The sequence below is a fragment of the Ursus maritimus genome, unplaced genomic scaffold (assembly GCF_017311325.1).
Source record: "Ursus maritimus isolate PB19 unplaced genomic scaffold, ASM1731132v1 scaffold_8, whole genome shotgun sequence".
In the NCBI taxonomy this organism is placed as follows: Eukaryota; Metazoa; Chordata; class Mammalia; order Carnivora; family Ursidae; genus Ursus; species Ursus maritimus.
Genome location: NW_024426996.1, coordinates 24,378,392 through 24,393,681, shown reverse-complemented (window position 1 = coordinate 24,393,681; position 15,290 = coordinate 24,378,392). Strand labels below are relative to the sequence as shown.

At 44.3% G+C, this 15,290-nt stretch overlaps 1 protein-coding gene across 1 annotated transcript in view; it reads left to right on the top strand.

The window, feature by feature from the left end:
• PARM1 (prostate androgen-regulated mucin-like protein 1) overlaps nt 1-13,569 on the top strand; it is a 103,890-nt gene extending 90,321 nt beyond the window's left edge. The window contains exon 4 of the mRNA XM_040625116.1: nt 9,657-13,569. Within this exon, the coding sequence (XP_040481050.1) occupies nt 9,657-9,741 (85 nt within the window). The 3' untranslated portion in view covers nt 9,742-13,569. The remainder of the gene's footprint in view (nt 1-9,656) is intronic.
• The last annotated feature ends 1,721 nt before the right edge of the window (nt 13,570-15,290 follow it).

Sequence of the window (15,290 nt, the reverse complement as noted above, 5' to 3'; positions counted from 1 at the left end):
ATCCTTGACTCCTTCATAGCTTAAAATAATCTCTTTTCTTCGCTAAGTCTGTATTTCCTTGACCAGAAAACTTAGTTTTATGAATTATATCTTACTAAATGGTACACTTTTCTATCCATGTCGTTACTAGTTTATCAATGCAGATACACTGTTTTCATTAGGAGTCAACTTGGCTTTGATGAACTAGTCAGGGACCCTCATTCCCACTTTATAGCAGTGTCTCTTTGTGTTGGGGTGGGAGGAGGCAAAAACGGAACTTACAGATAAACTTCAGAATCATTTTGCAGTCACAGTGGTGAGTTTCTGGAGAGCTGGGTCCCAAAAAATAGGACCTCCACTGGAATGTGGAGGGGAAGAGAAATGCTTTCCTCTTGCCACACACTTGCCAAAAATGATCTTCGTCTTGACTCCAGGCAAGAACTCAAACTACTGACTATAGACAGGCAGTCTAGAACAGTAAGAACTCAGACTCCAGAAGCAAGGAGACCTCAGTTGGAATCCAAGCTCTACCAGTTTTTAGCAGGTTCTGGTGTGACCTGAGCATGTCACGGAGCTTCACTAACCCTCACTTCTCCTTCCTCTGTAACATGAGGGCCATAATATTAACTAGTTGGTAGCATTGTTGGGAAAATTAATGGACAACTGCTTCCCAAGTACATACCACTGCCATCATTGTCATCACAGTGGTCAAGTGGAAGGAAGGGCCCCCAGTAAAACAGCTGCTTGACAGTTACTAAGCATCAGCTATGTGCCAGGCCCTCCTCTAAGCACTGGGGCCCCATCAGTGATGAGACACAATCCTGCCATTGCAGAACATTCTGTGTTTGGAATATTTTGTTAGCAGGTCATTAAAATTGGTTCTAATGAGTGCTGATTAAAATTGCATAACGTTTTATTTTAAAAATTTAAAGAGTGTTTTCTCCAGGCTTTCTCAACACCAGATAAATTCAGTGAATGATTAAAATGAGGTAGTCATTGTTTCTCTCCCCCATGTAGGTCCTTCTTCTTAAATGTAGAAAGGCCCAGTGGGATTAAGTTTAAGATTATTATTTATCTTCAGGACTATAAATTTAAGGATGGATAAAGTGATCAGACTCCTGTTTAGAAACCCCCTAAGGAAAGCCCCTTTCTGCTGCTCTGTTAATTATTTTGGCAGAATGATAACATAAGGAGGTTAAGAGCCCTCACGCATCTTAAGGCTGTGCCAAAACCCTTTCGAGTGTTATTTTGTCAGATTCTTACCATTCATCAAAAATACATGTGGCTCAATTGACAAATGTGTGTGTGTGTGTGTGGATGCATGTGAACACACACACATGCTTGTGTGCATGTGTACCTAGGGTTAGGTTTTCCCTTGGCTGGAAATTTATTCTGTTCCTATCATCCCAGATTTCTGAGAACAGTAACATGCCAAGAGGTCTGTCTCCAGTGGTCCTTCAGCTCACTTGGCTGGAGCAGCAAGTGGCTGAAATCACAGCCCAGGAGGAAACCACTCGTTTCTGGCCTGCAGCCCTGGGCTATCAGCCTGGTTCAGCCAGGGTCCCTGCAAATGCAAAAGAAGAGTCTGCTTCAAAGGGCAGCCCCACAACCAAGAGAAGGGCATGTCTTGTAAGCTCTGCCAACTGGCTCAGTAGTTTTCACCTTTTCCCAAATTCTGACTCCCTCTGAAGACATCGGCCACCTCCGCCATTTCTTTCCACACCCCTTTTCCTCGGGGATGCAAGACCCCTCGTTCTGTCACAATATCCCCTGCCTAGAGCACCACCTCCTTCTGTCATCTAAGCCACTGTTGGAAGTGACTTACAAACATGAACTGCCTGAGCCTGCGGGGCTCTTCTCCATCCCCGACCCCGCGTCTTCGCTGGCGGTGGTGTGCCGGGGACAGAGGAACGTGGGCTTCGCCGTCAGGTTTGACACGGACCCTTCTTCTTATGTTGAAGTGGCCTTGGGCAAGTTCTAATCTCCCTGATCCTTAGTTTCTTCATCTGTAAAAATAGAGTGGATAACACCTATCTCTCAAGGCTGTTTTGAAGAAGAAATACAGAGCACCTGGTGGTTAAGAACTGTACTGTAGGGCAAATTTATCAATCACTCTGTGATCAGCTTTATAGTTCTACTCAGGTTAGGTAATACTAATACCTAATGCCCAACTCGGGATTGTTATGAGGATTAAATTATAATACGGAGAGACATTCAGCCCCTGGTGCGAGGTGAGGGCAGTGGAAGGGCTAAGTCCTGTTGTCGTAATTCGTGTGCAGCAGTGCTTACTACCGCGGTGCTCAGAGATGGTCGCAGGCGTCCCATTCAGTAGGCACTGGGGATTTGGGGGGGAGGGGGACGGGGAGGATGACACAGCAGCTCCATTTTCTAATGAGGCACTGATGGGCAGACTTCCATGTCCCATTTGCTGGTTTCAGTCGTGTTGTGCTCTACGCACCTGTGAGGCTGCGTCCGTGTTATAGGCTCATAAGCAGAACTACTTCTGGGCAGTCTTGATTCCAAGGCTTGTGTGCAACTGCAAAAGAACGCAAAAGGCCTGCCTGCCTCTTGCAGAAGGGTGTCTTTAATTAGTGCTGATTGAAGAATGAGGTAAGTCGGTTTTGCTTTTGTTTAAATTGGCTCAAAACTGTTCTGCCACGAGATAATCCCCTGCGCGGGAGACCGTATCTGCTATCGCCAGCAATGTGGATGGTGCTATAATTAGGTGTGGGTAACCCAGACGGACAACACGGGCTGTTCCCTTCACAAAAATAAATGTGATCTTGATTTATAGACACAACAGGGCCTGGCTCGTAAGGCATTTTGTTACAAGTCACCTGTTTTGCTTTAAGTCTTCCAGTGATTACATTTTATACAACGGGATGCCTTTTGGTCGTTGGTAGGTTTTAAAGAGTAGGCCCAGCCAGCCATAAAGTCTAAGATCTTCTAGAATTTGTTACTGATAGGTTGACGTTTTTAGATAGGCTTTTGGCATTCTGTAGGTCCGCTTGACTTGATTCTCTAGCTTAACGGTTCTGAAACGTTAATGTGCATAAGAATCAATGGGGGAGCTTATTAAAAACACAGTTTCCTTTCAGGTGATGACTCGGCGATGTTAACAGCTCCTCCTGAATGTTCTCGTAAACCCCAATTAGTCACATCCTACCTTATTTTGACAGTAATCCAAAAAAGGGGAAGATGCTTACAGGTGATACCATGCAAAGTCTTCAGGAAGGAAGTAGGTCTTAAAAGAAATTAAATGATGGGGACTAACATAATAAACAATTATTATAAAAAAAGAACTTAAATGAAAACAAAAATGAAATTTAATTTAGTATCCTGTATTTTATCTGCAGAATGTGTCCATGGCTTATCTAAGCAAAGTTGGGTGCTCCTTTCTGCTAAACATTGGAAAAACAGCTTTGATGGATATTGGACACCTCATTGTCATGTTCCAACTTAGCATATTTATGCTTAGACATCAATTCTATCCACTTATAGACCAATATCAATCTGTGAAAACATGTGGGATTAGCAAATACCAGTCTATAAAAATGTTTATGATTGAAAAAACCTGTATTTATATCTGAACTCACTTATATAATCTATTCATCACTTTTTCTCCTTCAAGTGTCTAGTGCATTCCTCATGACCATTGTCCCTGTTCACATATCTGTCATTAAGGGTCTTTAGAAGAAATACATTTCAAAACAGTCCCCCCCAAAACAAAAACAAAAACCACCAGCACAGTTTCCTGGGTCTGGTCCCATAGGTTCTGATGCAGTGTGGCAGCTCACAGGTGAGGCCAATGCTGCTGGGTGTGAGAACCATACTTTGAGTAGCCCTGACCTACCCCCATCTCCCAACACTCCAAACACACACACGCTAGATACGGTGCCCCACTGCTTCGTGTCTTGGTTACTTTGGACATGCTGATCCCCCTGCCAGAGGTGTTTGGTTCACCTCTTTTTTATCTGGCTAATTCCAAATCGCCTAGCTTAAAAGAGATGCTCTCTGGGAAGCCTCCTCTCCACCATCCCCATGGGGAACCCCTTACTGCATGCTTCTCCTTTGTACGACTCAGTTCCCTATCCTGGAATCGCGCCTTCTTTGTCAGTCTGCTCCGCTAGAAGGACAGAAAGCCCCTGGCAGTACCTGACATACAATGATTGTTGTATACGTACTTCCTGGAGAAGTGAATGATTCTGGGTAGCAAAATTTGGGGTATGGCGGCAGTGGTCATTTACTCCAAATATGGGGAAACGAGGTTTAGAAAAGGGGAAGCTTGTGGGAATCTGTTAAAACCATACACTTTCGTTAGTTACCTCGTGACTCTGAACTTCTTTACAAATAAACAGGTGTTTCAGTATGCAGGCCTTTTCTGTGACGAGTATCTGCCAGGATGATATAGGCAGATAATTTTAAAATAGGAAACACAAATTTCATCTACTCCTTCAAAGTAAAGGTGATTATTTAAAGATAAATTCAAAAGTAACTGCTCTTTAAAAGAAACCCAGACTGTGGACAGAACACCTTGAAATGAATGATTGGAATGTTTCCATCACTGGGATTTGGGTAGAAAGATAGGACTGATAGGTTTCCTAAATTATGATACTGATTCTGCCACTAACTTGCTACAGTAACTGTAAATTCACCCCTAATGGTCACAGCTTTCTTAGCCTCAAAACCTTCACTGACGTGTTCCTTTCCTAGTTTGGACAAATGTGCCATGGCTATGTAAGATGACAATATCAAAGGAAGAGGGGTGAAAGACATACGCGAAGTCTTTGTACCATCTGTGCAATTTTCCTATAAATCTAAAATCATTTCAATAATTAAATAATTTATTTTGAAACAATTACAGTTCAGCAGCTAGCACACTGATATGTTGTTTGGTTCTTCCTCAGAGCCCCTGCACCTTCTGTTCTCTCTGTATGGTTTATCTCAGGCATCCACATGGCTCATACCGCATCTCACTCACCTGTCTGTTCAAATGTCATGTTAGTGAGACTTTTTTCTGATCACCATAATCCTAATGACAATCCCCACCTCACATTTGGAACTCCTCATTCCCCTTTGTTGCTCTGTTGTCCTCCACTGCACACATTACCATCCACCATGATATTTTTCATGTCTTATTTGTTGTGCCTGCCCCCACTGGAACATAAGGTCCCTTTGGACAGGGGTTTTGGTCTGTTTAGCTCACTGAAGTATCTCCTGGCCCCTGAATAGGGCCTAATAGATTGTAAGGTTTCAGTGAATCTTTAAATGAAAGGAGCCAGGCAGGGAAATGACAATCAGAGAAAGCAAGCCCCCAACAGAAACAAAGGAGACAGTGGCAGCTGTACCAAACTGGCTTTGCAGATGGATGATCATAGTCTGAAGGCTTAATTACCAGCGACTAATGAGCTGTAAGTTAGGCTGTGTTTTCCCAGTACTAAGCCATATCTTTTTCATCTTTATATCCCTCCTTCTTAGCACATAATAAGTGCTCACAATTGAATGACAGGACTCACTTGACTCGAGAGGAGAGAACTTGGGGAGGTGCCACAGTAAGCAAAGCTGGAGCCTAGAGGGAGACCTGGGCTTGACCCTTGTAAAGGAGAAGGCGTTTTCTCAAATCAGTGTGTGTCGGCACAAGGGAAGTAAAACGCTCCATTCATTTTCAAAGACAGTTGAGTTCCATTAAATATCAATGCTACAGTTATCATAAAATAGGTACCATTTTGGAGTTGTGGAGAAGGCCTCCAACGGCAGATGTCATCGCTGCGTGTACTAGTTGTCACAGGGCATCAGCAATTAGGGACGAGGACTGCTTCCTGTTAGAGCAAAGCCGTTTGGGAAGGAAGCCATGAGGCCAGGGCTTGACATAAATCACTCCCTATTTTGTCCCCCCGGGTTCTGCTTTTAGCTCACTAACCCATACAGTAGCGGCAGCACGGTGCTCACAGCACAGGGCCATTGATTAACAGGGACTGTGAGCTCTGTGCTGAGTGCTTTAAAGCCACATCATTGCCTCAGAGAAATTTAGCTTGAATTCTCTTTCCTCTTCCTATAATTAAGGTCAAAATGTGGCTCTGAGCCTTTATATTCTTTAACAATATTTTCACTCTGCCCAGTTATATTACACAATGAATTGCCCCAGGCCGTAGAAATCCCTGCTGGTATTGACCAAGCAAACTCCATCTGCACTATTTCTGTGTACCTGATGTCAGCCCTCATCATCAAATATTTAAGAAAGAGCCACTCTGCCTCAAGAGCTGCGTGTGAGATGTTCAGAAAATTCAAAGAAAAGCAAGAGGCAGTCTGCCCCCAAGAGGTTTACCATCTAAGGGAGCCGAGGCACGGTGAAGAGGCGTAGCTATGTTGGGTGGTGCCAGACTTGCGGAAGAAACTGAGTAAACAAAACTGGTCTGGCCTGGTGATGAGGCCGTTCGTACTGACTGCTCTTGAGAGTGAAGTGAGATGAAGCCGTGTTGCAGAAGGCAGCTGGGAGACCCAGATGTCAGTACCAGCTCTGCCATTAAATCATGCAGACAAAGGGATCGAGATTCCTCGAGCCCCACTTTCCTTATCTCAGGGGTGAGGTTGTTTGCCCCTCGTGGACTCCACAGGTACCAATCTGAAAACCTCCCCTTTGCCATCTAAAACATGCATGATTTAAGAAGCTCTGACCTAGAGAGATAGTTTAAAAGGATCATTAGTTATTCTCATCACACACACACACACACACACACACACACACAGGCGTGTTTGTCTTCCTCTCTCTCCAGTATTAGAGGATTGATTCAAACCTGGCTTGCATCCCAGCACACCCAATTCTTCTTGCTTAGGCTCATTAATATATTAAAACAAGCCCTCCAGCTTCACTACATTCCCAAATAGGGCTTATCTATAGCTCTTGCTTCACTTTCCTCAGTTATTGGTATTTTGCTCAACTCCCTGTTCATTCCAACAAGAAGGCAAAGAAAAATGAAAGTAAAGACCCATCCTTTGCTTTTATTTTTCTAGTATTCGTGTAGTGAACATCTCTCATAAAACAGCAGATTAGGGTACAGTTCTGATCAAATAGTCTTGTCTGGACTAAATATAAGCAGGAAAACCTGATGACCAAGAGTTTTTAATCCTCTGACCCCACACCAGCATAATGCTTCAAAAAAGAAATTCAAATAATAATAATATAAGAATCTGGTTTTATAACTGTGCCTGGAGTATGGTTTCAGGAGTTCCTGGTGGGAGGGAGGCTTGCTTTTCCCTCTGTGGCCTTTTCTACTATTTGCAGATTTGCCATGTGCTTGTGTAAGTTTCATTATAATAAAAATGAAAAAGCAGTACTGGCCAACATTTACTGTGCATTTACTATGTGCCAGGGCTTTTATATGCATTACCTCATTTAATCCTCCCACCAGCTTGAACACATTGTAAGTTTCTCCATTTTATAGATGAAGAAACAGGGGATTAAAAACATATTTGAGGACATACATCTATTGACCCAACTGATACTTCTTGAGAATAAAATTATATGATAGATAGAAAACGCTGCAAGAAGTTATATTACCATACAAGGGTGAGGCAGGGGTACCCTATCAATAAAGGAGCAGGTTTACTAGGTAGATGTTGGCCAGGCTTGCAACCGTAAGTCATGCTAAAATTTAGGCTCAGCTCCAGTCATACAATCCCCAGGTTTTTACTTGTTCATTCTCTAGCTTCCATTGCTCAACCATCCTCTTGAGGATTTGATTGAGGCTGGAGGGGTTAAATGTGGGGGGGACGTGTTGGCAATGCATGGCCAGTGATCTTGTGTACCAAAACTGGCCTCCCCTCTTCCCGTCGATCAGAAAATCAGTGGCGTGTTACGAATGGTCTCTGTCCTTCTCACACCCACGGAAGTGAGCGGGCCTTTAGGGTAAACAAAGCATTGTGGAACATCCTCAAATTTCCAGGTGCACAGGCTAGCTCAGCTGAACCAGCCCTCAGAATTTTGAGGACTAAGAATCTAAAACCAACTCAGCAAGGGCCTGGTGCTTTGCCACAGATCGTCTCTTTTCAAATACCTGCATATGTAAATAAGCTTCAGAAGAGCAACAGCAGTTATTTCAGCAACAGATAGAGGTATAACAAATACTTTTTGTGCCTTTCAGATTCTGTTTTCATTTTGTTCAGTTTTCATATCGAGCTGAGAAAAAAATGAGAGGGAATGGGCCCGTTTGCCGGTACTATATATAGCAGACATGATTTCCAGTGGCAAGGCGTAATCATTCACACACGAACATGAACCTCAGAGCCCCTCGATGCTCATTTTGTGATGTTCTCCTAATCCTGACAGTACTTTTAGCCATACAATGACTATAAACCTCTCTGGGAAGCTCCCATCTTGTGAACAGATAGGCTTTTGGGATTTTTTTTCCCCCCAATCACTGTTTCTTCCAAAAACATTTATTAAGGGCTTACTATGTGCTGGATATTCTGCTGGGCATTGGAGATAGTGCCAAGAACAAACAAAGCAGGCAGATCATCCATACTTACAGTTTAGTTGGGGGAGGTGGTGATAAGAAAATAAACAAGTAAATTATATAGTATGTTAGTAGGTGATGAATACTTTGAGAAAATTAAGCCAGGAATGCTGCGAGTGCGGGGTGGGAGTTGCAAGTTAAATAGAGTTCTTAAGAAAGGCCTCACTGAGAAGGTGACATTTGTGCAAAGACTTGACAGAGGTGAAGGAAGGCAATCTGGAAGCCAGCTGTTCCAAGCTGAGGGAACAGTATGTGCAAAGGCCCTGAGGCAAGAGTCTGCCAGATGTGATGGGGCAGAGCAAGGAGGCATGGTTGGAGCAGAGGGAACAAGAAGGACTCGAATAGCAGCTCATGTGTTCAGAAATATAACAGGGGCCAGACCCGGAGCATAAGGAGCCACTCCGAGGTTTTAAACAAAGGAGTGAGAACTATCTGATTTCAGTTTCTTACAGAAATAATACTAATTGTGAGACAGGTTCCCAGAATGACCAATCGAAGCCTGTTAAACCCAAATTGCCATTGAACTAAGGATGCTAATCAGACACTGGGAAGCTCAGAGCACGGGATCTAGACCCAGGAGGTAAGAATCTGACTGATAGCTCAGTTGAGTAACTTTGTGCACATCAATCAATAGCTCGGAGAGAGAACTTTTCCCCGTCAGAGAAATAAGCAATTTCTCTCTGTGGCCTTATTTTGAGGGTCAAGTGAAAATGGAACACAGAAACATCGTGTAGATTGTAAAACACCATATGCAGGTCAGGAGGTGGAAGGGACAGCAGCAGTGGTTGTGGTGGCGTCATTATGATTCCTGGGAAAATTCAGTCCAGGACTGAAGTCAAATGCCAGCAGTGCAACCTTCCCTTTGCTATTACTTCTTATTAAGTAGCCATAGGAATGGGCCCTCCTCCTTCTCCAGCACTAGAGGTCAAGTAGAGAGACAAGGACCCAGCTGATCTCAATGGAAGGGGCCAGCGGGGCTCCCACGTGAGCAGTCCTAACTTCCAGGGGTGTGTAGACTGAGGCCTCCAGGGCTGGCGGGTGGAAAAATCATGTCTCCCCTCCTGCGGGCCCTGGAAGCCTCCCCCGGGCAGGCTGCCAGGCATTCAGCTCTCCTCAGACAGGCAACTTCTCTACATAACCACAGCGCTCTCCTCCCCCCACCAGGCACTCCTCCTACGGAAGGCTTCTGGATGATCATGACTACGGATCCTGGGGAAACTACAACAATCCTCTGTACGACGACTCCTAACGAAGGAACATAGCCGGGACGAGGAAGGACTGTGGTTTATTTATAAGTGCTTTCCCCGTAGGATTCATACAAGCACCTGAGACATCGAGCGACAATCTCTTAAGTCCTGTTTCGTTGGTTTGGTTGTTTTGTTTTCCTCCCTCTCCTCTGGCTGCTATAACTTCCCCTTTCTGGTACAAAAAGAATCATTGTTTAAAGGTGAGTGGGGGCTTCTTTGCAGCTGAAAAGGGCCAACCTGGAGCTGGAGCCGCACGCCGCCCACCGTGGTAGAAGCTTCTGTACCCACCGCAGGATCCACCGTAAGAGGGACTGGAGGCCAGGGTTGAGTTCTTCCGTCGGCAGGGGGGGTTACTTTTAGGGGAACTTTTTGTTTGTGGTATTTCTTAAACTTTTTATTTAGGAAATTACATACATTACATCTCCATGAAATGAGGGAAAGGAGATGAGTACTGGGAGGATTTCACCCTGCAGGTGAGCAAGCAGGGGCTGCTTGGATTCCTTTTTAATCTCTGTTTTTACCTGGTTGTATCTGACAGGATGCCTGCTTGGCTCCGTGAGCTGGATCCCAGCTTCTTAACTGCCTAATTAATGGAGGAAGAAACTAGACGGTGCCCTGGAGGAGGCCAGCAGGCCGAGGGACAGCGTAGCACGTTGCTGTCAGATCTCAGCGTGCCCTCTACCTGTTCTCCCCTCCAGGCCGTCCATCTCTGCTCAGGGTGCCCATTCTAGTCAGCTGCTCCCGGCATCCCGGCCCACAGGCTCTCCCAAGGACAAGGCTAGGAGAGGAGTTTAGTTAGAGAAGAGAAAGGGGGAGGTGCGGTGGGGCAGTGGAGGAGGCCGGGATGGGAGGGCGGCAGTGACCTGCACGGAGGACCACCTGGGGGAAACTAGGAATCAGCCCCCAATAACTAACAGAGACATCCACTGCTCGGAGGAACCTCGAGAATCCTTGCTTTATACCCACAAAACAGCTGGCTCACTGCCTTACTGTCTGCTGGATAACGGCTGTAGACTGTTTTGTAAAAAATTGTAAAGTTATCAGTCTGTCTGCAGTGGCTCAGTGAGGCATTTCCATAGGAAACAGACACCACGATTAAGCCATTTATTCTTCCCCTATGCTTACCTTGCTAATTCTGCCCTCTACTTAATAAACACTCCTAGGTACATGGTCTTAAGCTCCTAGATCTCGAATTTTGAAAAAGAACTGATCATGTTTGCAGATGTCCATTTACTGCGGTGGTTATCAACTGGCAGACAGTTTTGCCTGCCCTCCCCCCCGCCCCGGAACATTTAGAAATGTCTCGTGACATTTTTGAGTGTCACAACTTGGGGGTGCTACTAGTAGGTACACACCATGGATGCGCTAAAGCCCCTACAATGCACAAGACAGGCCACCACAGCAAAGAATGACCCGGACCAAAATGTCGGTAGTGCTGAGTTTGTGAAACCCTGGTTTATTGAAATGCCCCTTGTGACAAGATAAGACACTCCCAGATTAGTAACATGTTTTAACTAAATGAAATGACTGGTTAAATTGTTACCTAAAAAGTATTCAGTGTTGTTGGCTGATGGGTTGTTTTGGCATGTGTGGTTGCCTTTTTCCTTCTGTGTGTTCTCTAGATAGCTTTATTTCATAGCTAGAATGCTATCCTCCTGAAATGCCTGAAGTTAGTAACCGGCATCTTATGTCCTGATTGGAGTAGGAAACTTCATGGATTAGAAAATATCCATTGGGTCCTGATTCGGAATGCGTTCTATTGTCCTACAGTGTCCTACAATGTCATAAAGAACTTGAAACTGGATCAATTTTATTTCTAAACTTGGACCTGCTGCCATGGCTGTTTCCAGAAATTTGACCCTCAGCTCAACCTATCACTTGCTGTGGTCCAGCAAAGTACCGACATGAAAACCACTGCTGCCATGCTATTCAGAGATGCTAGGAGCTGTGCCACTGTCCCCAGCCTGCCTTCCCATGCTCTGAAATTATTCCTGAACTCCTTACGTGTCAGAGGAGAATGAGCAAGCCCCAGACGTATTTTACAACAGGACTAGGTAATGAGAAGTAGGCTGCCAGGAATTCTGATATCTCTGATTATTAAAAATTTTAAAAAATGGGCATTCTCAGAAAAATGGTGAGGGATGACCCATGGTGCTCCCTCCAGCCGTGCCGGGCCTGAGTAATTGTCTCTCTCCCCCCACCCCACCCCCCTTCATAAAGCCTATAGGCTTTCAGTTCAGTAAAGGACAATTCAGTAACAACAGGACATCCTTTTTTTTCTCCCTCGGCCACACACATTTGGACGAAATGTCCACGAAACACCTTTAGAGCGGTGCTCTCCCGGATGCTGCTCCAGTCCCAAGTACTGGGTCAGAGGGACTGGCGTCCTCCCGGGGTACACTGCCCGACTATGACTACAGACTCAGTAAGCATCTGCCCTCACCAGAGCCCTTGTTGTGCAAGAGCTCTTGTTGGGTTTGCTCCTGTTAACTTCCAAATCCTTATGGCAAAGAGAGGGTTCTGGACCTAAAGCCAGTGTATTCAGCAAAGCGACGGCTTCCCATGAAAAACCCTAACCCTCCTTATTATGTCAGTATAAAATAGCTATAGGATGAACCTTATTTTGCCAAGTACTTTTTTTCTGAGTTGGCCAAAGAATTTGAATAACTGTATTCAACATATGTTGCTTGAAACACACACACACACCCAAAATACATGCTGATAATTGATGTCCTATATGTCAGGGAGAGATTCTGCCCAGGTCTGTCCAAGGGAAATTGCTCCAGTGGATCTAAAACAAGCACATTTCATCCAGGAATAGGACTAGTCATAAAGGGACAGACTGTCAGAGCAGGAAGGAGGCAAGCAGCCTCTTCTAGACCATAGACTGCAAATGATGAAGAGTGGGATTCAACTTTGTTTTCTTTTCTCTTGGCCCCAGTGAAGTCTCCTGCCCTCCCTGGATGTCTGTCTTCATTTCTTAAATGAGGGCGATGCTTTCATATTGACCTCACCCCATGCTACCTCACAAATGTGTTGTGAGGATTCATGAAACGATGTCTACAGTGTTTTCGGTTTCTGGAGAAAAGTATTTATAGACATCTTACGTATTACATAGATATATAAGTGATCTCAGTTTCAGTTTCTTGTTTGTTTTTATACTGGTGTGTTGTTTAGACTTAAATCTATAGAACGACAGCTGTATCTTGGCTGCATCAGGCAGCTGTCCCAGCTCTGAGCTCCCCCCCCCCAGCGCAGCTGACTGCAGGGTGAACCGTGCCTGGGACCAGGAGAATGGTTTCCATCTCCACATGAAAAGATGTCCCAGGACCTACGTCTCACAGATTATTGAGTTAGGATCCAGGAGGTTAGGGTAACACAGGATGGATACCTGAGCACGAACAGCAGTAGGCCTCTGGCCTTCACCAGCCTGAAGTCTTCTGAGTTCTTTAGGGAGTTGATTTTGGTTTGATGTCATCCGTTTGCCCTTCATCTTGCTTGCAAGGTGCATGGTTCAATCCCTCGTGTACGGGAAGTGAATTTTGCAACTGGGCCGTGTTGATTTGCACGTTGATTCACCCTCTTTGCCTTTAACCTCTTTTTGGCAAATGAATGTACCATTTCAACGTTGATTTTAAAAGTGCTAGTTGGTACTGGTAATAGTGCTAACCAAGAGACCAATGCCGCATTGCTTTCTTGGGGTGAGTTAGCCAACATCATTTAAAGATGGAAAGATGTCCAACTTCTTTGATATTTGATGTCATTGTATCTACATTTGTTGTAAGACATATTGCATATTAATTATATCAATTAAAGTTGTTAAAAGCTTGCATCTGACAGTGGTGATTCACATTTTGATATGTTTTGTTATTCAGGTCATTCAGTTGATATGCTCATATTAAGTAGCTTTGACTTGTTCTTAAAGAAAATTTATCCCACATCAATAAATAATATTTTCTGCACAGCGGGAAGGTCTCCCTGATCTCGAAACAGAATTGAAAGGTGTCAGAAATGAAGAAACTTTACAAGCAGTGATTTTGCTCTTAACAATACACCATGTCATCTAAAGTAGATGTGAAAATAAACACTTCGATTCAATAAGTAGAGAGGGGTACAAAATCAAGTCATATTAAGGCATATTGGCATTAGCAGTACATTTGATACCTGCTTGTTTCATTCTCCTTCAAAAAAATTAAGTTCATCATACCCATCCTGACAGTTAAGATAGCAAGCAATTTCAATCATTCAGAATATAATATCAACCCTCGGGAGCTAACCAAATATATTTCTGATTCGGAAGAAAAGCGTAACAATAAAACCCATGCATTTTGCAACACAGGAGAGGAACAGAAGCACCTGCAAGCTAGAGCGAGGTGATTTGATGATTTGAAAACCTGAAGTCAGATTTAGTAAGTTTAGGTGCCTGGTGTCCAGTGGCACAGCATGGAGGATTGACTGGAAAGAGTCAAAAGGAAGAAAGCGGACCAAACATGAAACAGACCCTTTCCTGTTGATGATTCATTCAGTCGTTTCTGGAGGCCCTCCATGGGCACAAACGCAAGTAGCAACTCCATTATTCCAAGTTTGCCCGAACACAGTCGGTCAGAAAGCACTTCAAATGTGCATGGAAAGAAAAGGTCTCATGATAATGTGTAGTGTTTACCTATTCTGAATTATTGGGTCCAAATCAACATATTTTCCTACATTGTAGCTTTTCCAAGTCAGACCATAGTATGTTTCAAGTATTTAGTAACCTGTCTGCCATCTTTTACTCTCCAAAAGTTCAGCAGTACTCACCAATCACTGGCTATATTTTGATTTTTGTCAGAAAGCATTGAGATTGAAAAGTACTGATCAGATTGGGGGGAAAAGCCTGTAAGAGGTATGATCTCTTCTCTGAAAGGATCTAAACTTTGGCAAGTATAGAATGGACTCCATTTACTGCACTAAAGCAGCATTAATCAGTTTGACTCAAGAAATGTATTCTGTTTCTATCTTAAGCAAGATACTGAATATTTACTATAAAACAGAAGGAACATAGAATCCAGTAGGAACTTTGGGTGCCTGTGGGCATTGTCTGATGCCATCCTTGTGTCAACGTTGTGGTCACTACACCCTCTCCATGTTACAGATATGGAAACTGAGGTTCCAGGATATGAAATGCACTCCTGCATGTACTGAATCCTTCTATGGACTCCACATCAAATAGGATGGCCCCTGCTCACCACATATTTACAGTTTAGTCAGTGACAGAGGTGGGATTCCAACCAGGTCTGTCTGTCACCAAAGCCCTGGGTTATTTTCCACTCAAGGGACTGGTTTCTGATCTAAGTATAACCCAGCGCTCACACCTTCTACTAAAATGGGACCTTCCACCTCTTGCAAAGTCTCCCCTCAGCTATTTTAGGTGATCTCAAGGGGGTCTGGCATGAGGCCCAGAGCAAGCCCAGTCAGCACCCAGGCACGTGTCCCCTGCCAGGCACTGTCACCTTCCTGCCAGTTCACACTGCCCTGCTGGGCTGTGTTCTCTGCCAAGGAAGAGGATGCCTCC